A 25,336-nucleotide genomic window follows, 5' to 3' on the forward strand; every position below is an offset into this window, starting at 1 on the left:
TTTGCAAGTGTGAAGAAGCCCCATTAAAGAGGGAAAAGTGTTCCAATTAACATAGCTTAGAGTACTGGAAAGTCAAAGTAGATGAGCAGAGTTAATGACATTCTAAATTCTAGTGGGGAGACCTTCAAATCAAAGAAGCACTACTATTTATTTCTTTCTCATTGCACTTAATGTAGTTGACTAAAATGAGTGTAGTATGAAATAGGAAAACTTTAATATCTGAGGCAGTATAAGGCACAACTAATGCATGAAGTCCACTTTAAAATTCTCCTTTTCAGTATCTTTCTGGATTGCAACATTGGCACACTGAACAAATCTTCAGATTGTGTCAGTTGCTAGAACTGTCTTTTTCATAGACCAAAGTGAACACAATGAGCTTTCTTCACTCCAGGTTCTTCATCAGTCAGAGCCTGACCTAGTGTCACTCTTCCTAAGAGATTAAGGCATTTCCCAAATATATCATCAGTCTCTATAACACTTATTCTAGGCCCTAGGGTGTGAATGCCAAGTTCCATAATGTTAATCATTCTTATTCTCCTTGCAAAGTGGAGAAATTGAAGTTCAAGAAAGGAAATTGACCTGGCTAGAATCACATAGTGAATTATCAAGGGAAGAAAGACCATAACTAATGACTTAGCACAGTTCTGGGAACATTATTTTTATTTTAAAATGGCTATTGATTAAAAAAATATTTGGATAATCTAATATTTCAGTCAGACATTTTCATATATTTTTAAATCCTGGACTGCTTCATTGGAGCAAAGTATTCTGTGGACCACTCATCTCACTCAACTTACCAAAATCAAGATTAATAGAAAAACAGGCTTTTAAAATGAGAAACCAGTGGCAATATGGTTCTCTTTTATTAGGCAGAATAAAAATTAATTCCTTCCAGAAATAAACCTCTAAGTATTTCATAATATAAAGATCAGTAGTTTAAGAGATGACCTGGATAACTTTTGTGGACTACTATAGGTGTCTTCTATATTTTTAGACCATATTTTGAGATCCATTATACCCAATCTCAACTATGAAAATCAGTAGTTTCTATTTGGGGGCTGATTATATAGGCCATGATTTTCAGTATAATTTTTGTATAACTGTCTCTCTTTCCCCCCAGCCAATGTTTTGTTCATATCTTAGTTCATCAGCCTTTTACCAGAGGAAAAGTACAAGAAAAAGAGAAAAATAAAATGTACCATAGGTACTTTTCTTACTTGTTAGTGGTTTTGGGGAAAGAATAAAGCCAGGTTAGAATTAGAAAATAAAGTGCAGTTTGTGTGCCACGCCTTGATATCAAGAGACATAAACAACTGCTAAGAAGCTGACCATTCCAAACCATGCTACGACTTTTGGGACCAGGACCACACTCCAAGTTACTCCCATAGTTGGACCTAATTCTGCTTTTTTTTCTTTTTAACATTTATTTAATTAAAATTTACAGTTCCTTTGGGACCACGTTCAAGTGGCATGTACATATATACACTACTAAATATAAAACCGATAGCTAGTGGGAAGCAGCCGCATAGCACAGGGAGATCAGCTCGGTGCTTTGTGACCATCTAGAGGGGTGGGATAGGGAGGGTGGGAGGGAGGGAGACGCAAGAGGGAAGAGATATGGGGATATATGTATATGTATAGCTGATTCACTTTGTTATAAAGCAGAAACTAACACACCATTGTAAAGCAGTTATACTCCAATAAAGATGTTAAAAAAAACCCAAAAAACTACCACCTTATTTATTTAAAAATCTGTAGTTTCAGTTCTAAAAAACAAATACATTTTCAATATGCCATGGAATATGCATAACTCACATAGTAAAGCAAAATTCTTAAATAAAACTGGCAAAGGTAACTGAAAACTGCTGTCTTGGGATGTCTGTGTATGTACAGCATGGGGGGAGCACAATTCATGAAACTGGACACATAATGTACATGCTGGTTTACGCCTCATGAGTAAATTCTTTTATAGTTTAAAATTTGTGGTTCAGTACTTTGGTGAAATATATAACGACTTTTTTCTTATAAAAAAGGGAGAATTGTTGGATGCTAAGACACTAATCTTTTTCCCTAGAGATAACTCGGTTAGGCTGCGTATGTGCAGTCTTGCTTGAATATAAGGGATAAATGTTTGTACTCCAGCTGAATAAAAAACTCTGAGACTGCTTAATTAATGGTTACCTGTGTGACATACTACTTACACTGAATTTCTCTGATAAAGAATCAACATAGTAGTATACAACTCAGAGGCAAATTTAGCATTAAATGGAATATTTAACATAATTCTATATTCCTTTTTAGCAAGATTAATACATTATTTCACAAATTTTAACTGAAAAAATGAGACAGAAAATGTGCTTTGGGAGAAATTTGTAAACAAAAATCCACAGTGACAAACAAAAGATGTTGCATTTCATCTTTGGGGTAGAGCAGGGGTCCTCAACCCCTAGGCTGCGGACTGGTACCGGTCCTCGACATATTAGGAACAGGACCACACAGCAGGAGGTGAGCAGCGGGTGCGAGAGGGAAGCTTCATCTGCCGCTCATCTCCCCATCGCTCCCCATCGCTCTCATTACCACCTGAACCATCCCCCCCTCAACCTGGTCCGTGGAAAAATTGTCTTCCATGAAACCAATCCTTGGTGCCAAAAAGATTGGGGACCGCTGGGGTAGAGGAACCAAACACTATCGTTAAATTGGGAAAAGTGAATGCTGCACTGTGGTCACAAAGAATTTCACAAAGTAATCTCACCTTTTTTTTAGTGATGAATAACATATCATGAAATAAAAGGCATTCAAACACCTGTGAACTCTAGTAGGGGCTGGAATGTAACTGAAATCCAGAAGAGAGGCCAATGCCTCACTTCTTTCAGTCACAAAAGGTCCCAAAATATGTGCCTCTCCAGTTAGTGTAGCCCCATCTCTACAAACATTTTGAGAATTTCTTTAAAACTAATTAAATGAAATGATATGAACAAGATGGGGAATACAGTCAATAATTATGTAGATAATATTTTAAATGTTTTCCCTACTTAATGGTGGCTTGGAATTAACAAAGTATGTTAATCAGTTATTTTGATTTTCCACTAAAGTAGCACACAAAATCTGAGTATTTTTTTCTCAATAAAACTGTGCTTTAAAAAAAGTCACAAAGTAACAAATCCTTCCTTGATGCCAAGTAAGAATGAGGTATAAAAACAAAAAAAAATATGTAGAACCCAAGTGTGACATGCTACTTTTCAACATGATACATTACAGCTTACTATTCTCTTCTGTCACTTACCTGCTGTTGTTCCTTATCGTCAGCTTTTATAGCTAGTATCAAGCTTCTTACAAATGTCTGAAGTTTAAAATATTTTTGCTTTTGAATCTCTAGCTCATTTTCAATGAATCTGACTTCTTCATTCTGAAGGAGAAAACATCGAATAATACAATTACTCTATGCAAACCTAGGACTGTACATGTTTGATGTACAATAAATTTTTAAAAAGCAATCAACTTAGAGGGACAATAAAGAAGATAACATTGTAGCATAAAGGAATATAGAGCACAGAAGTAAATTATCCTGTTATTCAAAGGCTGCCTTTTAAGCAAATCACCAACAGAAAATAATCTGCAAGGTCAAAAATCGAATCAAATAAATTCCAGTAAGAGAAAAATCAAGAAACAGTTCCCCTCTTGGAAAGACTCCTCCTACATTAAACCTAATTAGCATTTGGATTAGGATTAATAATAGAGCTCAATTAACCCCAAGTAAAGAGCAATAGCAGATGCAGTAATGCTGAATGTACCATTCACAAAGCCAAATACTGAGGTTATCATTTTGTACCAAGAAAGGACTCAAATTTTTAATAAGACTGTCTTAAGTAGTTTGCTGAGGCCCCCACCTTTACGTAAGAGTTTGTTATTTAGAAAATATCTCCAAATTTACCACTAATTTGAAACCCAGTCTCCACTATTTTTCCTAGTTGTGTAGGAAAAGAACAATAGACTAGGTTTTGGGAGGATTTTAGTGCCAGGTCTACTGATAATTGTGTAAACTTGGGCAGGCCAATTAACCTGTGATTCTATTTACTCATCAATAAAATGGATATAATACTAGCAGTCTTTGGGAATTCTAGCTTGAGGGTTATAAGGCTCAAATAAGATAATGGCCATGAAACTGCTCTGAATAGATTTACTATTTAAGCTACAATAGTCAAGAAAGTGTGGTATTGTCAAAAGGGTGGACATATAGATCAATGGACAGAACAGAGTCCAGAAATATTTATTATATATTACTTTATACATATATAATACATGCATAAATATATATATATACATACACATACATATTTGGTTGATTTTTGATGAAGATGCTGAGGTAATTCAATGGACAAAGAAAGAACAGTCTTTCAAAAAACAGTGGTTGAACAATTGTAAATCCATACCCCCTCCAAAAATGATTATTAACTCTTACCTCACATCATGTACAAAATTTAATAAGAAATGGATTGTAGGCCTAAATGTAGAACCTAAAACTATAAAACCTCTAGAGGAAAACAGAGGAAAAAAACTTTATGTCCTTGGGTTAGGCAAAGATTTTTCAATAGGACACAAAAAGCATGAAACTTAAAAGAAGGATTTCATTAAAAAACAAAACAAAACAAAACACAACCTTTGCTTTTCAAAAGACACTTAAGAAAATAAAAATGCATGCTACATATTAGGAGAAAAAATTTGTAAATCACATATCTGATAAAGGACTTGCACACAGAATACATAAAGAGCTCTTGTAGCACAAATATAGGACCAGCAACAGAATAAAAAGCAGGCAAAATATTTGAACATACACTTTATCAAAGAAGAAATGTGAATGGCCAATAAATATGTGAAAAATGCTTAATATCGTTTATCATTAAGGAAATGCAAATTAAAATCACAAAGAGATACTACCACCAACATACTACAGTGGCTAATGTTAAAGAGACTGACAATAGCAAGTGCTGATGAGAATATGGAGCAATTAGAAGTCTCATACTTTGCTGGTGGGAGTGTAAAGCAGTACAGCAACTTTGGAAAATGTTTTGGCAGTTTCTTATAAAATTAAACATACTCTTTTTTACCATCTGACTCAGCAATCCTACTCTTAAGTATTTACCCAAGGGAAATGAAAACACATGTCCACAAAAAGACAGACATGAATATTCATAGCAGCTTTATTCATAATAGCCCCAAACTAGAAGTAACACAAGTATTCATCAGCAGATGAATAACAAATTGTGTTCATGGTTACACAACTGTGTCCAATTGTCAAAACTAAATGTATGAAAAGGTGAATTTTATTGTATGTAACTTATATATCAAAAAACCTGATTAAAAAATTTATTACCCAGCCCTCTTGCCAAAAACGTGAAAATAAGCTGTGCATATTCTCTGCAACCAGAGAATCTGTCTCAAAGAGCATAGCAGGACCTTTAACAACATTTGCTCAAAAAGCTGCATAAAATACATGAAAATTAGTTAATTCTATGGGCATTCTTGTTTCAATTGAGAGGATACAGTTGTATTAATCATATTCTATCTATGAATATGTTTACTGCATCAATTATTTTATCAGCTCAGTTTAGAACTTATTTTACCTAATAAAACTGCTTCCTTTTCAGACCATTTAATATCAAGTGAATGATCTGCAAATGATGATTCAAGCTAAATTCCTTGTTCAAAGGCACTCTACAGTAATCTAAGTTATAAGTAAGCATTATAATAAAATTCCACGTGCTTCTGCTATAATACACTTGACTAATTCTAAACTTTTTGTATTTTTAGTATTCATTGTCAGAACAGCAGTATTAGTAAAGTGCTGACCAGGGAGTCTTTTTGAATACAGGAGATATCTATCATCATTATCACAGTGTCGTTTGAAAGCACAGTCCTTTTGAGCTACACTCACAGTCCATTAGAAAACATTTTAAAAACAGTAATTCACATTTGCAAAAGTCAGGAAGCATCTTTTGGTATGCAGATCTCTAATTTCTCATGCAAATATTCCTCCTCCTCAGTATTTATGCAATGTTTTTAAAACATAAACAGCTTTAAGATAATTTAATATTTCAGACATTTTCTTCTTGGAGCTGCTTTTTGCAAGCCTATTAAACACTTCCTAGATTACAGGCAGTAATTTATGTGTACTTTCAAGATTTTCCTAAGCAAATGGTTTGCGAGAGGAACTAGTAAGATAACATCAGTCACTGCATTTCACGAAAAAAGACCTAGCTCATTTTTCTTTTTAAAATCTTCCCTACATTCCCAATAAGCTTTGTCAATTCTCCAAGATAACTGTAGGGAGCACTCAAGGCTTCACATGGACTGGGGCTTTGATCTCTGAGCAGGCTACTGATGGATGCCAAACTTGAGGTGTTATTTTATGATATAGCTACTCATGCCTCAGAAACTCAGCTCATCAAGTTGTTTTATAAGCATTTGGGGTTAGTTAGAACTCCTAGCAATATGGATTTCTAGCAAATATGTCAGTCAGAAACTCCACTATGCCCACACTGAATATTGATGTTTGCATAGTAGTAATTACCAAACACACATAAAAAACATTCTTTCATTTTGCTACAGTGAATCCCAAGAACAACGAGAGATTGTTCAATTTAGTGTGGGGGGAAAAAGTTATAATAATCCAGCTGCGGATCTAAATTGATTTTATATAAGTGAGCACTTGCATAATAATATTAAAAGTATTTCCAAGGATAAATTAATTAATTTATTCACTCACTCAGGAACTAGTTACTGGACACCTATATCCTAGGCACTAGACCAGATAACATATACATGAATAAGATAAGTATCTACAAGAAGCATATGATGAATATATTCAAGAAACCAGCAAGGTGATTTTGATCCCAAAACAAAGAACACTAGCATGTGTACGAAAATAGAATAAAACAATGTTCTCTCAAGGAAGATTAAATTTCCAAACTGGTAAGGCTATTTTATTTATTTATTTATTTTTCTGGCTGCACTACACGGCATGCAGGATCTTCGTTCCCTGGCCAGGGATTGAACCTTGTGCCTCCTGCACTGGGAGTGCAGAGTCTTAACCACTGGACCACCAGGGAAGTCCCTGGTAAGGCTATTTTAAATCAACTTACTGAAATTGGCAATGAGAACTGCTATATGAGGTTTCACTTGCACTTACTTCAGAATTAAGGTAACAAAATTCACTGACGAAGTGAAGCGAAATATCTTAAATAATGATTATAAAGAGACATATTTTCTATATAAGTGCTAATTTTTGAGAGTTAAATAAAAGTTCATCTAGGATGGTGAAGTTTTATAAAAGATATCCTTAATAAGGTAGTGAAAGACCCCTTGTTCCCACAGCATTTACCAAAATGGAAAACACTGGATCATTAAATGTCCTTTAGAAGTCAATGAAAATGATAATTGAAATTTCTGGGCTGGATACTCTGGCCTGCCCAGGTCTTCAGCTTGAAACCTTCTCAAGTGGGCTGGTGCCCCAGAGGGGAAAGGTCCTGGAAAGAATCCTCTGAGTTCTGGGCCCAGCCCTATCTGAACTGTTTGAGTGTACTAAGTGGAGCACACTTAACAGCTGTGCAATCCAGTCCTCTCGTCTGTAGTTTCCATAGCCTGTGCCAAGTGGTGGCTTGCAGAGACATTTTAATTCTGAACTGGGCATTTAGAAATATTATATGACCATGTAGGAGAGATTAGAAGGATCTCCTGTACTTCAGAACCAACAACTTTATAATTTTATTAGTTGAAAATACAGTTTAAATATAGGGTTATATTGTGCTCTTTGACCACTTAGCAAATAAATTTCAAAAACTAATTTCCTTCTGTGTTTACAATGTTCAATATTTTAAAGTCTGACATGTTACGAACATTTGGAAAACAGAATCTGTCGAATGACATAACTTTCAATTATAGTAAAACTGAAAAGATTTTTGAGAAAATGACAGCTGTTGTCTTTTCTGATTAAATGTTATTTTTTGTTAACATCTTAAGATTACTAGTCTCTGCTTTGAAGATGTATGATATTCAAGAAAATAACTTTTGTGCATAAAAGGAATGAATCTGTTGCCAAATTTCAGAAGGCCCCAAATTACCTAGTAAGACAGGATATTGATTAACAAAGGGAAAACAATTACACATCTATGCAGAAAACATATTGACATATAGACTGATAGCTTATGTCAAAATTTAATGAAAACAAAATTATGTATGGCACACTGTCAAAGTAAGTCTTTCAGTTCAGTAACAAGTGACATTAAGAAAAGGTCATTTCTATTCATATTCATTCAGTATTTGCTTTGGGGATTGTTTTTAAACTTCTAAAACAGGTATATTATTATATATAAAAAAAGTATATTAAAAAGAAATTGAAATTCAAGATAAAATTAGCAAGGGACACTGGAAAAAATATCCCCTTTACCATCATTTAAAAATGAACATGGGCTTTAAAAAAAACATTGTCATACATTTCACATTAACCACCACTATGCCTCATCTTGCCATACACCATCAATAATTACTCCTGCTCAGCAAACTGTGCTTAAAACCATAACCACTAAACCAGCCAGCATTAATTAAAATGTTCGGCACTCTGACTGATATCCAAGTGCCTGAGAGAGTCAATGCAGAGTCCCAGTATACCTAATTTATCAAATGGAAGTGAAATAAACCGGTGCATAGGTACTGTAAAAGTCTGCCTCCTTTAATACCTTCTCTTAAAAAATTCAGAATCTGAAAATACTTTTACCTTATAATCCAAGAGAGAATTCACTTGTTCTACTTCAGAATTACTTATCATGTCACTTTCTTCATCATCAATAATTTCTATTTTCTGTAACACAAGTAAAGAAGTTTTCCTAAATATATATCTGCTCATCACTATACTCAATAATGTATAGAGCATATATACATTCAATATTCAGTTTTAGTGATGGGGTTATCTAGTCTAGGTTATCCAGAATAACTCTGACTGGCTCCTCAGCTTTACACCCAGTATGTGTCTGAGCCACCTCCCTTAGTAACAGAAAATTATTGTAATACTATTTAAAACAGAAAAAAACACTTTCACAATATCCCTGAAAAAGTAGGCATTCGAACTCTGCTTAAATAGTGCCCTCCAGGAAGGGAGCTTGCTTCCTATAAGGGTAGTCTATTTAATGATAACCAAATTTAATTGGTTGGAAGGGCTTTCTTTTATAGGTTTCCATATATCTCTTTGCAACTTGTAATGTAAAATATCAACATATGACATGTATTGCAAAGTCAAATACAGTTTTTAAAAAATTCACTTATTTACAGCACTCCATTAGTTATACAATTGAAAGCAGACATTTATAATGTAATGGCGAAAAGAGCAGGATGATTTGTTTCCTTCACTAGACAGTAAGAAGGAGAAGAGAGCAAGAACAAGAGACACACTAAACTGCCCTTAGCTTTAGAATTAAGGTACAGCATAATTCGTACAGTATCTCTCACACAGTAGGTATTAATTAAATATTTGTCAAAAGAATGAACAAAACAGCTTAGCACTGATGGAAAAAAAAGTGACCATTAAGCTCCAACCATGGAGGCAAGGCAAGTTCTCTAATCATAGAACTTTTTTTTAAAAAAAGCAAAAGCAAAACGAAAAAACAAAATCGGCTTTAATTTTTCTTTTGCATATGAAAAACACATTTAAGAAAAAACACTTTTAAACATTTAAATCCTGCCAACCCAAAAGAAAATTTAAAAAAGAGAAAAGCTAAGCTAGAGTTAGTCACTAGGCAGTCTTTTAAGAACAATCACATTAATAGCAACATGTCGTAGGCAGAATTTGAAATCAAGTTTCCTACCCAGCAATAGATATGGTGATTAAAAATCACAAATGAACTGGGAATGATCATATTTGATATATTGCCTATGAAGATATGATGCCATAACAGTGTTTGTGACCTGCAGACTTCTGAGTCAGGAGGACAGCTGCAATGAAGTTGCTTTCTACTGCTGCCTGGAGATGAATCTAATGTTTTGTTTTCTATTATAATCACTATAAACTTGGGGCTTAATCATGTCAGCTCTCACCAGAATGCAGATTTGATATCTTTTTCGATGTTGTTTTTTAGATTTTTCTATTTGGATTGGTTCTGGGAAAAAAGAGCTAAGTAATCCAGGGAGGAAGGCCCCAAGGGCCACTGTATAGATTTGCACATATAAATAGGTCTTGTATGTCTTTGTGATTTGTCATCCATGAATAATTGGGGACATTCAAAAGTTATAGGCAGAGGAGATCAACTTTTGAAAGTTTGGAGTTTTGTCTCTGAAAATCAATTGTTCTTGAAAAATTAGGTGCCTAAGTGACTGTGAGTCATCCCATGCCATGACTTCATTCATTATCTTCAAATGTCTGCCACAGGGGAGATCCAATGTTGAGAAATTCAGACTAAAAATGAGCATGTCTTTAGGGGAAAAGAGTTCCAATTTGTAAATAATTGTATATAATTTGTAATAGTATTACTCAAATCTGGAGCAAAGGAGATTATTACTTGGTGGAATTAAGAATATTAGCACAATTAATAATTGCAGAAAACAATTATTACTAGCTATCTAATGAAAACACAACTTTGCCTCAGAATAAAAGTATGTTTTCCTATATGCCCATTCAATTTACTGTTAGAAGGGTCAAATATAAACTTAAATCAGGACTGAAATCGGTAAAATGCAATCCTAAACTACACTCTGTACATGGAAAACACTGTTATATATTGTCAAAATCTAACAAAAAAAGAACAAAACTGTATTTTATGTGCTCAACTTTTATTAAGGAGATGTGACAGAATTATAGCGTCAGATAAATAATATTTGTAATGGAAGCTAGGGTAAATCTTGAAGTTACAGCCATTTTTTAACAGAAAAATCCATTATAGGGACCATTTGTAAAGTCTGCAATCAAGCACAAGCACAAAGCACTGATTCAAAAGCAAAAGCAAAAGGACAATGACATTTGCCTTTATGTCTGACTTTAGGTTAATACCATCTTGATTTCTGTATTATTTGATGGAGTCAGAATATAAACAGATGCTGCTAATACAGCTGCTTAGAGAAGATCTCTATATATCAATGTTTACATTTTCACAAAACTCAGTTTAATCCACATGTAGGCTGTGTCTGCTTGCTATTCAGTCTTAATACTGCCTTTCTTCCATTGCTGCAATTTTTAAGATGACTAGCAGAGTCCAATTTAACTAAAAAGAAGAAAAGTTTCCAAAAACAGTATAGATAGGTATGGTCTGAACAAAGAACACAAGAATCAGGAATCCTTGGATACAAGTCCCAGAACTAAGAAAGCCTTCCTCCATGGTCTCAGGCTAAACTTTTTTAACTCTGCCATCTGTCAAATGAGAAGAAATCTGCTCTTTGCTAAATGTGTTGAAGCAAAATAACTTGTTATGTATAAAATGTCACATGTGTAGTAAGCATTAGGTTTTTATATTTGCAAATCTCTTAAATTAAAAAATGGTACAAATGACATCGCTTTAAATTTCATTTATTAAACCCTATAAGATATATCATTGCATTGGTAACAGATCCATTTTGGTTTGTGAAGTGAAGCAAGACTTTATTCTGACAACGCTGATATTGTCACCAACTGGAAACAAATCCTTGGAATCCATCGTGTAATGAGGAAAGAATTTCAAAACGTACATACCACATTATCTGCAGATACTGTATGGTGGTTCTCCTCCTTATGAGCCCTTGCCTCATTTGGAACAACTTCACTGGATTCCTCTACAGAAACAAAGAAGGCCATGATTTCATTTTTCATTCCTTAAAACTTTATTGAGAATGCTTTTTTCAAAATCACTTAAATAATTTCTCTATTGTAAAAAGACACAAATGGCAATTCTACTTCTAACAATGTATTCTAAGGAAATAAGTGTGGATGGATTTGAATTTAAGGATGGTCATCACTGTGCTGTTTATAATTTAAAAAAATGAAGTAACCTATATGCTTAACAATGAAGGCTTGGATAAATCATGTAGGGCTTATCCTTACAAAAAATACTAGAAAGCCACTAAAAATGAAGTAGAAGAATAGTTGATAATAAAGAGAATATTCATGATCTATTGGAAGGAGAAAAACTGAAGGTGACAAAATCTACTCTATAGGTACACTGTGATCTTAATTTTGTAAAAGAAAAAAAGTATACATTTTCATGGAGAAAAGAAAGACTGATGTTATTTACACCAAAACATTGCCATTATTATTTCTGATTGAAATTACAGGCAACTTTTATTACTCTTCATTTTGTCTAATTTACTTGATTTAATATTTCTTATTTTCTTTCATTTGCTTAATTATATTTAAATATCTTCTACAATAAACATGTATTGCTCATTTTAATAAGAAAAAAGTGATACAAATAATGTTCAAATACATGATATAAAGCTATAAATATAGTACATTTTCAATTTTGTAAAAAGGGATGTGTATATGAGTGTACACACACACACAAACAAACCTGTATATATGCAGAGAAAACATTGGCATAAGTATTCTCTCACCCCCATTTCAAGAGAGGATATCACTGAGGAGTAGGATTATTTCTAACTTTTTCATTGTATGTTCCAATATTTTATATAATGAACATGTATTCCTTTTATGATCAAAATTTAGTATTCTGATACTGTAGGGGGAGTGGTCAAGATGGCAGAGTAGGAAGACCCTGAGTTCACCTCCTCCCATGGGCACACCAAAACTGCAACTATTTCAGAGCAACTATCCATGAGAGCAACATGAAGACTAGCAGAAAAGAATCTTTACTGCTGGACATATAATGAAGGAGCCACAAGAAGAGGGGTAGGAGGGGCGAAGACACAGTATAGTGAAGACTCATACACCTGGGGAAGGTGACCCACAAACAGGAGGATAATTATAATTGCAGAGGTTCTCCCCAAGGAGCAAGGGATTGAAGCCCCACATCAGGCTCCTCAGCCCAGGGGTCCTGCACTGGGAAGATGAGCCACCCGGAAAGTTTGGCTTTGAAGGGCAGCAGGGCTTACTTTCAGGAGAGCCAGAGGGCTGTGGGAAAAAGACTCCACTCTTAAAGGTCACACACAAAATCTCACACCCTCCAAGATCCAGGGAAGAAGCAGTAATTTGAAAGGAGCCTGGGTCAGATGTACTTGCTGATCTTGGAGAGCCTCCTGGAGAAGCAGGAGGCAATTAAAACTCATCTTGGAGACACAGACGCCGGCAGTAGCCATTTGGGGGAGTTCATTTCACCATAAGGACACGGTGCTGGTAAGCACTACTTTGGAATCCCCCCTCTAGCTTATTAGTGCCAGGACCCACCCTGCCCACCAACCGGTGGGCACCAGTTCTGGGATGCCCCAGGCCAAACAGCTAGCCAGGAAGGGACACAGCCTCACCCATGAGCAGGCTGACTGCCTTAGGATCTCCTAAGCTCCCAACTGCTCCAGGACATGACCACATCCACCAGAGTGCCCAGGACCTGGCCCAGGTCACCAGTGCACCTGTGCTAACACCAGGACTCCCAGGGCCCTATAACCAGAAACTGTGGGACACAACTCTGCCCATCAGTGAGTGGCACTGTCACCACTTTTATTCAACATAGTATTGGAAGTCCTAGACATAGCAATCAGATAAGAAAAAGAAATAAAAGACAACTAAATTGGAAAGGAACAAGGAAAACTGTTACTGTTTGCAGATGATATGACACTATACATAGAAAATACTAAAGATACCACTAAAAACTACTAGAACTCGTCAATGAATTTGGTAAAGTTGCAAGATAGCAAATTAATATGCAGAAATCTGTTGTGTTTCTATACACTAACAGTGAACTACCAGAAAGAGAATTTATGAAAACAATCCCATTCACAATTGCATCAAAAAGAATAAATTACCAGGGAATACATCTAACTAAGGAGGTAAAAGATCTGTACTCTGAAAATTATAAGATACTGAGGAAAGAAATTGAAGATGACAAAACAGATGGAAAGAAATTCTGCGTTCATGGGTTGGAAGAATTAATATTGTTAAAGGAACCATACTACCCAAAGCAATTTACAGATTCAATGCATTCCCTACCAAAATACCAATGGCATTTTTCAAAGAACTAGAAAAAAAAATTCTAAAATTTGTATGGAAACACAAAAGACCCCGAATAGCTGAAATAATCTTAAGAAAGAAGAATAAAACAAGAGGTAGCATGCTCCTTGATTTCATACTATACTACAAAGCTACAGTAATCAACAGCAAGATTCTAGCACAAAAACAGATACATAGATCAACAGAACCAAACAGAGAGCCCAGAAATGAACCCACACTTATAAGGGCAGTTAATCTATGACCAGGGAGGCAAGAATATACAATAGGGAAAGTACAGCTTCTTCAATAAATAGTGTTTAAAAAACTAGTCAGCTACATAGAAAAGAATCAAAATAGACTACTTTCTCACACCATATACAAAAACTCAAAACAGATTAAAGGTTTAACTGTAAGACCTGATATTATAAAACTTCTAGAAGAAAACATAGGTAATAAGTTCTTTGACATCAGTCTTAGCAGTATTTTTTTGGATATATATCCACAGTCAAGGAAAACGAAAGCAAAAATGAACAAACGAGACTACATCAAACTAAAAACTTTTGCACAGTAAAGGAAACTGTCAACAAAACTAAAAGGCCGCCTACTGAATGGGAGAAAATATTTGCAAAGGATGTATCCAATAAGGGGTTAAGATCCAAAATATACAAAGATCTCATACAACTCAATATCAAAAATACAAACAACCCAAGTAAAAAATGAGTAGAGGACCTGAATAGACATTTTTTTCGAAGAAGACATACAGATGACCAACAGGAAAAGATGCTCAACATCACTAATCATCAGAGAAATGCAAATCAAAACCATAGTGAGATATCACTTCACATCTGCCAGAATGCCTATTATCAAAAAGGCAAGAAATAACAACTGTTGGTGAGGATGGGGAGAAAAGGGAACCCTCGTGTACCGTTAGTGGGAATGTACATTGGTGCTGGCAGATACTATGGAAAACAGCATGGAGACTCCTCAAAAATTAAAAATAAAACTACCATATGATCTAGTAATTCCACTTCTGGGTATTCACCAAAGAAAATGAGAACACTAATTCAAAAAGATATATGCACCCCTATGTTCATTGCAGCATTGCTTACAATAGCCAAGAAATGGAAGCAACTTAAGTGACTATTGATAGATGAATGGATAAAGAAAAATCTGGTATACACACACACACACACACACACACACACACACACACACAGTGGAATATTACTCAGCCATAAAAAGAATGAAATCTTGCCATTTGCAAAAACATGGATGGGCCTAGAGGGTATTATGCTAAATGAAATAAGTCAAACAGTGAATGACAAATACTGTGTGATTTCACTTATATGTGGAATGTAAAAAACAAAACAGATGAACAAACTAATCAAAAAGAAATAGAGTCATAGATACAGAGAACAAACAGGTGGTTGTCAGACAGGGTGGGGTGGGGGCAGGAGAGAAATAGTTGAGGAAGATTAATTGGTAGAAACTTTCAATTACAAAATAAATTAGTTACAGGTATGAAATGTACAGTGTGGGGAATTACAGTCAATAATTATGTAATATCTTTGTAGTGACAGATGACAACTATACTTGTCATGGTGAACGTTTTGAAGTGTATAGAAATATTGAATCACTATTTTTTTATATCAGGAATTAACAAAGCGTTGTAGGCCAATTATACTTCAGAAACAAACAAACTCATACAAAAAGAGATCAGATTTGTGGCTACCAGAGGCAGGGGGTGGGTGGATGGGAGATTGGATGAAGGTGGTCAAAAGGTACAAACTTCCAGTTATAAGATAAATAAATACTAGGGATGTAATGCACAACATGATAAAGATAATTAGCACTGCTGTGTGTTATAAATGAAAATTGTTAAGAGAGTAAATCCTAAGAGCTCTCATCACAAGGAAAAAACATTTTTTTTTCTATTTCTTTAATGTTTCTATATGAGGTGAGGGATTTTTACTAAAACTTTTGTGGTAATCATTTGATGATGTGTGTAAGTTGAATTATTATGCTGTACCCCTTAAACTTATACTGTGCTGTAGGTCAATATATCTCAAAAAACTGGAAAAAGAAGTTTGCATGCTGTAAGTATGAATGAGTAGTCAATCCCTGGCTGTCATACTAATAAAACAGCAATGAAATTTTTTAAAAACCTCGATAGTTTAAAAATGAGAAAAGAAAAAAATAAAAGAAAAATTAACTCAGAAAAATCAGTGTACTAAAAAATTCTCTGTGCTGAGCTAGGGGAAGTGGCTAATTCACAGCATGGTGTGTCTACAAGATAATCCTCTGTTTTAAGATTTCCCCTACCTCTATCCCTTAGAAAAATAGGGCTAATGTTTCTCTCTTTTCTTTCTGCACAGCCATGTCATAGATTATTTGGATAAATACTAGTGGAAGTTCTCAGCCCCTCAGTAATGAACAATTTATTTCACCATAGAAAGCAGAACAAAAATAGTTATCAGTTCTCCTAAGATTTTTGAGTCCATTCCTTCCCATGGAAAGATATATAAGGGTGCCGTGTATGAACATGGGAAATGACTAGGAGGAAAACATTGCTCATCCAGGAACTCACATATGAGTGCATTGAGAATTAAAGATATTCAGGGAAGGGGCTTCCCTGGTGGCGCAGTGGTTGAGAATCTGCCTGCCAATGCAGGGGACACTGGTTCGAACCCTGGTCTGGGAGGATCCCACATGCCACGGAGCAACTAGGCCCGTGAGCCACAACTACTGAGCCTGCGCATCTGGAGCCTGTGCTCCGCAACAAGAGAGGCCGTGACAGTGAGAGGCCCACGCACCGCGATGAAGAGTGGCCCCCGCTTGCTGCAACTAGAGAAAGCCCTCACACAGAAACGAAGACCCAACACAGCCATAAATAAATAAATAATTTTTAAAAAAAGGGCGTTAAAAAAAATATATTCAGGGAAGTTTTACCAGAGTTTTAACGCAAAGTCCACTAAAAATTCAATTGATTTTTTTCTATAAAAGAGTGGTTCCTAACCCTCCTACACTGTGGGTGGGAATGTAAATTGGTACAGCCACTATGGAGAACAGTATGGAGGTTCCTTAAAAAACTAAAAATAGAGCTACCATATGACCCTGCAATCACACTCCTGGGCATGTATCGGGAGAAAAACATGGTCCAAAAGGATACATGCACCCCAGTGTTCATTGCAGCACTGTTTACAATAGCCAAGACATGGAAGCAGCCTTAATGTCCATTGACAGAAGAATGGATAAAGAAGATGTGGTACATATATACAATGGAATATTACTCAGCCATAAAAAGAGAATGAAATAATGCCATTTGCAGTAACATGGATGCACCTAGAGATTTTCATACTGAGTGAAGTAAGTCAGACAGAGAAAGAGAAATATCATATGATATCGCTTATATGTGGAAACTAAAAAGAAACGATAAAAATGAACATACTCACAAAACAGAAACAGACTTAGAGAATGAACTTACGGTTACCAGTGGGAGAAGGGTGGAGGGAAGGGATAGTTAGGGAGTTTTTGGGATTTATATCATGTACACACTGCTATATTTAAAAAGCATAACCGACAAGGACCTACTATATAGCACAGGGACCTCTGCTCAATGTTATGTGGCAGCCTGGATGGGAGGGGAGTCTGGGGGAGAATAGGTGCATGTATATGTATGGCTGAGTTGCTTTGCTGTGCAACTGAAACTATCACAATATTGTTAATTGGCTATACTCCAATATAAAATAAAAAGTTAATAAAAAAGTGGTTCCTAGATAGAGGAAATTTTATTAATTATTAGGACATTTCAAATCACTGCATTTCAAGTCCTGTGTAATCAGCAACTAAATGAAATGAAGGAAGGGAAAATTGTCATCAGATTTAGCTGCAGAGCTCGTATTAGTACTGGTGCCCTCAGAATAGGAGTTATATTGCTCATCAACAGATCTTTACTGGTATCATTCCTTAGAGGTTTGCCTTACATTTCTGTTCTCACTTGCTCATACCTTGGTACACAGTTCTGCTTTACCAGCAACAGATTCATCCATCATTTGATTCTTTTATAAGATGCATATAAAAACTGTTTTGAGGATTTCTAAAATAAAAAGGTATGAAATGATACAGCTGAATAAGGCATGTTTTCTTTTGCTTACAGATAGCTTCCACATTTGTAAAAGTTTGAAAGCTAAATACTGTCAATTTGTCTGGTTATTACTCAACAAAAGCAGCTCTCTTAATTGGAAAATAAACAAATAAGTAGAATTACTAATCAGTGAAAACTCTAGAGGGCACTATATGTGGTGGCCGCATGCTCACACTAAGTAACTGTACGCAGAATTATCTTTCATGTGCATATCCACATACATAATAGGTACAGCTGAAAAGAGGCTTTGTTATAAAATTTAATGAATTTAACGTTATAGATGTTAATTGTTTCTATACTTTAGACAGTTCACTTCTCAGGATAGTATAAATTTTTAAAGTTGTTCAACCATAAATATATTTTGGTAGACACAAAACTTGAAATTAAGGAGCTGAGTCATCTATTACATTTGCTAGTTTGCAGTTGGGTGTGGGGGGTGAATCCAGGTAGCCTTTTCTTTATCAATCCCAACCACATCTCCTTTCACTTCACCTCCACACATGGAAAGGCACAGGAAATGGGAGAAGCGAAGGTGGGAAGTAGAAGGAGGAAATTAGAGGTAAGTCAGAAGCTATGTATCAGGGAAGTACCTACTCTCCCAGAAGCAAAAGAATGGACTTGAAACCACTAAAAGATCAACAGCACTTTTTCGTGACTTTGGCTAACCCTGCCTTTTACTGTGTTTTAAAAAATAATCCTTGTTTTTGCTTGTAGAGTTTTTTTCTAGAATATTTAAAGTGATTTTAATTGTTTTTTGACATATAAAATGTGAGCCCTGATTTAAAGACATTTTTTTCTTCTTATACATTTAAAAGACTCTAACGCTATTGAATCAACAGCTGTATTATAAAGGACCCTGAGTTTCAAGTTGTTAGTTTTTTGAAATAGTATGGGAAGCTACTCTGATTATCTTGCCTCCATATCTCTAAGATGTAATTAATGGAAGCTCAAAGTAAACATACATTCGACTACATTTTCATAACTGGAAGATAATATGGTCAGCATATTTTAAAGGTATTATATTAATCTAGGCCGGATGATACAATTCACTTAATTGTCACAAAAGAATCACACAGTTAAATCAGATTAGTATTTTCCATCAGTAAAATGAGGATGATAACAGGACAGCACTAGTAGGAAACCATACAGAAAAAGACTCTTTTCAGTATTTGAAAATTCTTTTATGCTTTTATTTTGCAATTTATGATGAGAATGAAAAGGTTACCATGCAGCTGTGAAAAATAAGCCACCGAGAGGAATCCTAGGCAATCTCACTTCCCATCAAGTATTTTTTGATTCATGCATTAAATGCTCTCTCCTTTTTCTCATTAGATCTTGATTACTATGTCAGCTGTCTAGAGAGCACGCTATTAAATGACAAAGGATGCTAGTGTAGGAGCAGTGGTCCATTAGCAACCTTAAAATTAACTCACTTTTTTCCCATTAACTACTTTATTTTTTAAAATTCCCTTTTAGGTGGGGAAGATGGAGTTGGGGAATCAAACTCCCCTTAAGGGCTTATGTAATTTCCTTTTATCAGAATATTTCCTCACAGCTCTCTGACCCACCCATAGAAACACACAAATCCCTACTTCCCCACTATCCCTCAAATAGCTGTCAGACATCATTCTCTAAGGATCTATTTAGAATCACTGAAAATATTTGTACACTAAAGCTGCACATAATTAATGTATACAATTTGGTGAATTTGAACTTGTATATACTTTTGTTGCCGTCACCACAATCCAGGTAATAAACGTATCCATCACCTCCAAAAGTTTCCTTGTGTCCCTTTTTTTGTGTTACAAATGCTTAACATGATTTACCCTCTTAAGTTTTTAAGTATACAATCACTTATTACTAACTACAGGCACTGAGTTGTTCAGCAGTTCTCCTCTTCTGTAACTGTAACTTTATATCCATTGAACAACATCTCCCCATATCCCTCTCCCTCCACTCCCTCATACCACTGTTCTATCGTCCACTTATATAACTTTAACCACTTTAGATGCCTTATATGAGAGGAATTTCTACTCAACCTCTATGAGACCATTGAGATAATGATGCCTCTTCCTTCTGAAATCTTTTTCTTTCCTTGGTTTTGGTAATAGCATACTATCTTGATTCTCCTATATTTGACTGTTCTTTCAATGGCTCCTTTTTCTCCTCCAGAAATCTGGATATTTCTCAACACACTGTCCTTGTCCATCTTCCTTTCTTGTTTTCCATTTTCTCACCTAACTAAATCATCTATTTCTATGGCTAGACATTTTTTTTTGGCCTCGATGTGGGTGACTCCAATATTTCTTCTCATATCTTACCCCTTCTTCTGAGCTCCAGACCCATATTATCCAAGGGTCTGCTGGACAGCTCCACATGGATGTCCTGCCCTCATTTAAAACTCAGCACATGCAAAACTGCATTCATCTTCCCACATTATCCTATCCATTTAGTGCAGTAACAATAAAAATCTTAAATGAATTTGGGGAAGGGTATTGGGTAAAGGTATGAACTAAGTTCATCCGGAAGAATCAGTGTGCTACAAGAGCTAAGAATGAGAGCCTTGCCAGATCTTCAGATATCTTATAAAACCACAATTATAAACAATCAGATCAATCTAACATAATAGGAAATCCAGAGTTTAATCCATGTGTGTATGTATACATACATGAATTTGTGTCTATCTATCTCTCTATCTCTCTGTCATCTATCTATCTATCTATCTATCTATCTATCTATCTATCTATCTATCTATCATCTATCTATCTTTGATTAAAAAAAGCTACACAAACTCACTGGAAAAATGCTGACTTATTCAACAAATAATGTAGTGGCATTTGGTTAATCATTTGGAAAAACAAAATTAGGTATTGTCTTCACGTATCTTAAAGCAAAACAATTTCTAGGTGGGATAAATATCATGTTGTAAAAATGAAACCATAAGGATACATGAAGCAAACATGGGGTATGTTTACATAATTGTAGTACAAGGAAGGATTTTGTAATCCTGGCACCAAAGTCACAAACCATAAAGGAAAGAATTGGTATATTTAACAATACAAAAATTACAAACAAAAGTTCTGACATTTGAAAACCCCATAAGCAAATTTAGAAGGCAAAAATAAACTGGAAAATATAGTGTAATTACCCTGATCGATAAAATAAAAACAAACAAAATGGGCCAATGCAAAATTCTCTCTATTACAGATGCAACCCCCCCACTATATATTATATGATTCATTTATATGAAATGCCCAGAAAAGACAAATTTATATAGTCAGAAATCAGATCTGTGGTTGCCTAGGTTTGGAGGTGGGAGTGGGTACTGGCTGAAAATGGGCTCAAGGAAATTTTTTGAAGTGGTGAAAATATTCTATAATTGGATTTTAGTGATTTGAAGAGATTATTCTAAAATTTGATTTTAGCGATGGTGATGGTTGTACAACTCTATAAATTTACTAAAAATCATTGAATTCTACTTTTGCAATGGATGAATTTTATTCTATGTAAATTAAACCTCAATAAAAGTGTTCATAAAAAAGGTGTCAGGAGAGGACTCTTTCTATGCTTGAAGTCAAATGAAAAATACTTCTCATGGACAAATGGTATAATTACATGTTATTATTTGAATTCTCATTTAGGGAAGCACTGATAAGTATTATAAAGATGATCCGGCCTAATTCCCTTATTTTGCAGATGAGAAAACTAAAGCATGATGAATTAAATACTTTGCCTGAAGTCACATAATCAGCTAGTGGAAGATCTAGGACTTGTACCCAGGCTACCCAACTACTAGTCTGGTATTTGTCACATTATACCATAATCTCTTTGATTACAATGCATTTAAATTGCTCTAACCCAAATTGACTAGAATTCCAATAAAATTAAAACGATCATATACTATAGTTTATGGATTGTTGTAATAACCAATATTTTGAATCATGGAGATCATTATTGTGGTAGATGAGTGTCACTTTTTGTTTTGACAATGTGGGAGACTGCTTAGGTGGAAGCATTAAAAATCAAAAAGGTAAAATACAAGTGTTGATGAAGATATGGAAAAAAGGGGTAGAGCCATTAAGAAAAACAGTATGAAAGTTCCTCAAAAAATTAAAAATGAAACTACCATATGATTCAGCGATTCTTCTTCTGGGTATATATCCAAAGGAAATGAAATCAGTACCTCAAAGAGATATCTATGCTTCCATGTTCATTGCAGCATTCATCACAGTACTCAAGGTATGGAAACAACCTAAGTGTCCATTAACAGAAGAATGGATAAAGAAACCGTGGTATACATATACAATGGAATATTAGTCTTTAAAAAAAATCCTGCCATTTGCGACTGCTTGGATGAACCTAGAGGACGTTATGCTAACTGAAATAAGTCAAACACAGAAAGAAAAGCATTGCATGATCTCACATGTGGAATCAAAAAAAGTCAAATACATAGAAGCAGAGAGTAGAATGGTAGGTACCAGGGTGAGGAGGTGGGGAAAATGGGGAAATATTGGTCAAAGGGTACAAAATTGCAATTACATAGGATGAATAAGTCTAGATAACTAATGTAGAGCATGATGACTAAAGGTAAAAATACAGTTGACCCTTGAACAACGTGGAGGTTATGGGCACCAACACCCCTGCACAGTTAAAAATCCAAGTATAAATTTTGACTCCTCCAAAACTTAACTACTAATAGCCTACTGTTGACCAGAAGCCTTACCAATAACATAAACAGTTGATTAACACATATTTTGTATGTTATATGTATATTACATATATTTTATGCATTCACGACATACCTCTTTCTTTTTCGATATTTCTAGGCTACACGGTTTGTCTGCAAGTTTTTCCAAATTGTTGCAAATCTCCAAAAATTTTTCCAATGTATTTATTGAAAGTGGACCAGTGCAGTTCAAACCCATGTTGTTTAAGGGTCAACTGTACTATATAGTATGCTGGAAATTGGCTTTGGGAGTAGATTTCAGGTGCTCTCACCACACACACACAAAAAGGTAACTATGTGAGGAGATGGATATGTTAATTAGCTTGACTGTAGTAATCATTTCACTATGTATATGTATATCTAAATATGTTGCACACTTCAAATATATACAACTATTATTTTAAAATAGAATAAAAATGTCTATTCTTTTCAAATGTTTAACCAAATGTTTTGAGGACTTTAGATTTGAAGTACGGTAAGCTGAAAAGCAAGTAAAAAAGCATCAGATTCACAAAAGATATCATTAGGAGGTGGAGCATATAAAATACCTTGCGAGCTTTCTTCAGACAAACAGATGGATACTTCATCATTTCTGTCATTATCCTCTCCTACTTCAGGACCAGCTTCCTCTCCCGGTGTGAGTGCAGATAAAGAACCAGATTCGGGTTGCTCAGAAAAATCAGCAGGGCCTCCTCTTGGAGGTGGAACTTCAATCCCCATTAAACGATATTTCCTTCTTCGATTCCCAATCCAAGTCTTTGTAAGAGAAATAGAAGAGAAAGTTTTGTAAAAATAGAAACCTTAGCAGTTCTAGCCATTAAAATAATGAATGGATACTACATAAAATATGATTAAAAAGAATAAGTAGGTACCTAGAATAATGCAGTTTTATTATTACTCAATAACCTAAAATAAAAGAAATTGATTTTATTTTAAAATACCTTATTAGAAGAAATATTTATCTAAATACTCAGACTTTCAAGCAACATGCAGCCCGTCGCAGAACACATTTTTGTTTTTGTTTTTTTTTCTGGTGAAAATTATCCACCAAATATTTCAAAAGAAACATGAATTGGTTCTTTTCTGAAAGGAACCAGGCATGCAGCTCTAACTATAGTTCATATCCCATTTCCAATCTTGCTCTTCGTACGTGAAAATGTGCCTTCTAGTAACTTTGTTTGGCTCCATAATGACTACCTGGGTATTTTAAGTATTCTAAAATTGCATTTTATTAGATTTAGAACCAATTTTTTAAACTTTTTATAGTAAAATAAATTTCGAGTTACAGGAAGTTGCAAAAATTGGTCTTCTTCACTCAGTTTTCTCTAATTTACATTTTACATAATTATAGCACCATAACAGAAAAAGGAAATTGATATTGTACAATATATGTGTACAATTCTATGTTCCTTTATCACACCATTCTTCTCCTCCCTCCCACCATCCTCAACCCCTGGCAACCACCAATCTGTTTTCCACCTCTATAATTGTGTCATTTTGAGAATGTTATATAAACGGAGTCATACAACATGTGACTTCAAAAATTTCAAAAAATTGGCTTTTCTCATTCAGCTTAATTCCCTGGAAATTTATTAAATTCACATATATCAAGAGTCCATTCCTTTTTATTGCTAAGTAGTCTTCCATGATACTTATGTACCATTTTGTTTCTGTTTCTTTGCAATGTTTTTTTAACCCTTCACTTGTTGGAGGACACTTGGGTTGTTTCTAATTTTTGGCTATTATATACAGCTAAAAAGCTTCTATGAACAGTCATGTACAGGTTTTTGTGCTGATGTAAGTTTTCATTTCTCTAAGATAAATGCCCAAGAATGCAACTGCTGGGTCAAATGGTAATTATATGTTTAATTTTAAAAGAAACTGCCAAATTGTTTCCATAAAAGTTGTGCCATTTTATATTCCTACCAGCAATGTAGGAATATTCTTGGCATTCTTGCCAGGACTTCGTATTATAAGTAATTCTCTTTTTTAGCTGTTCTCATTGGTGCATGTAGCAATAGGTCATCAAGTTCTTAATTTAATTTGCCCAATGGCTAGTGATGTTGAAAATCTTTTCATGTGCTTTGTGCCATCCATATATCAGTGAAATGTCTCTTGTCCATTTTGTAATTGTTGTTTTTTCTTTAATATTAAGTTTTTTTAATTAATTAATTAATTTATTTATTTTTGGCTGTGTTGGGTCTTTGTTTCTGTGCGACGGCTTTCTCTAGTTGTGGCAAACGGGGGCCACTCTTCATCGCGGTGCGCGGGCCTCTCACTATCGTGGCCTCTCTTGTTGCGGAGCACAGGCTCCAGACGCACAGGCTCAGTAGTTGTGGCTCACGGACCTAGT

At 34.9% G+C, this 25,336-nt stretch overlaps 1 protein-coding gene across 2 annotated transcripts in view; it reads right to left on the reverse strand.

The window, feature by feature from the left end:
• HDX (highly divergent homeobox) overlaps window positions 1–25,336 on the reverse strand; it is a 166,238-nt gene that overhangs the window by 7,659 nt on the left and 133,243 nt on the right. For both annotated transcript variants that reach the window (XM_082447400.1, XM_082447401.1), the window contains 4 exons: window positions 23,532–23,739; window positions 11,708–11,787; window positions 8,771–8,854; window positions 3,284–3,406 (listed from right to left, as the gene is read on the reverse strand). In XM_082447400.1, the coding sequence (XP_082303526.1) occupies window positions 3,284–3,406; window positions 8,771–8,854; window positions 11,708–11,787; window positions 23,532–23,739 (495 nt within the window). The remainder of the gene's footprint in view (window positions 1–3,283; window positions 3,407–8,770; window positions 8,855–11,707; window positions 11,788–23,531; window positions 23,740–25,336) is intronic.

Source organism: Balaenoptera physalus, assembly GCF_965194825.1.
Source record: "Balaenoptera physalus genome assembly, chromosome: X".
NCBI lineage: Eukaryota > Metazoa > Chordata > Mammalia > Artiodactyla > Balaenopteridae > Balaenoptera > Balaenoptera physalus.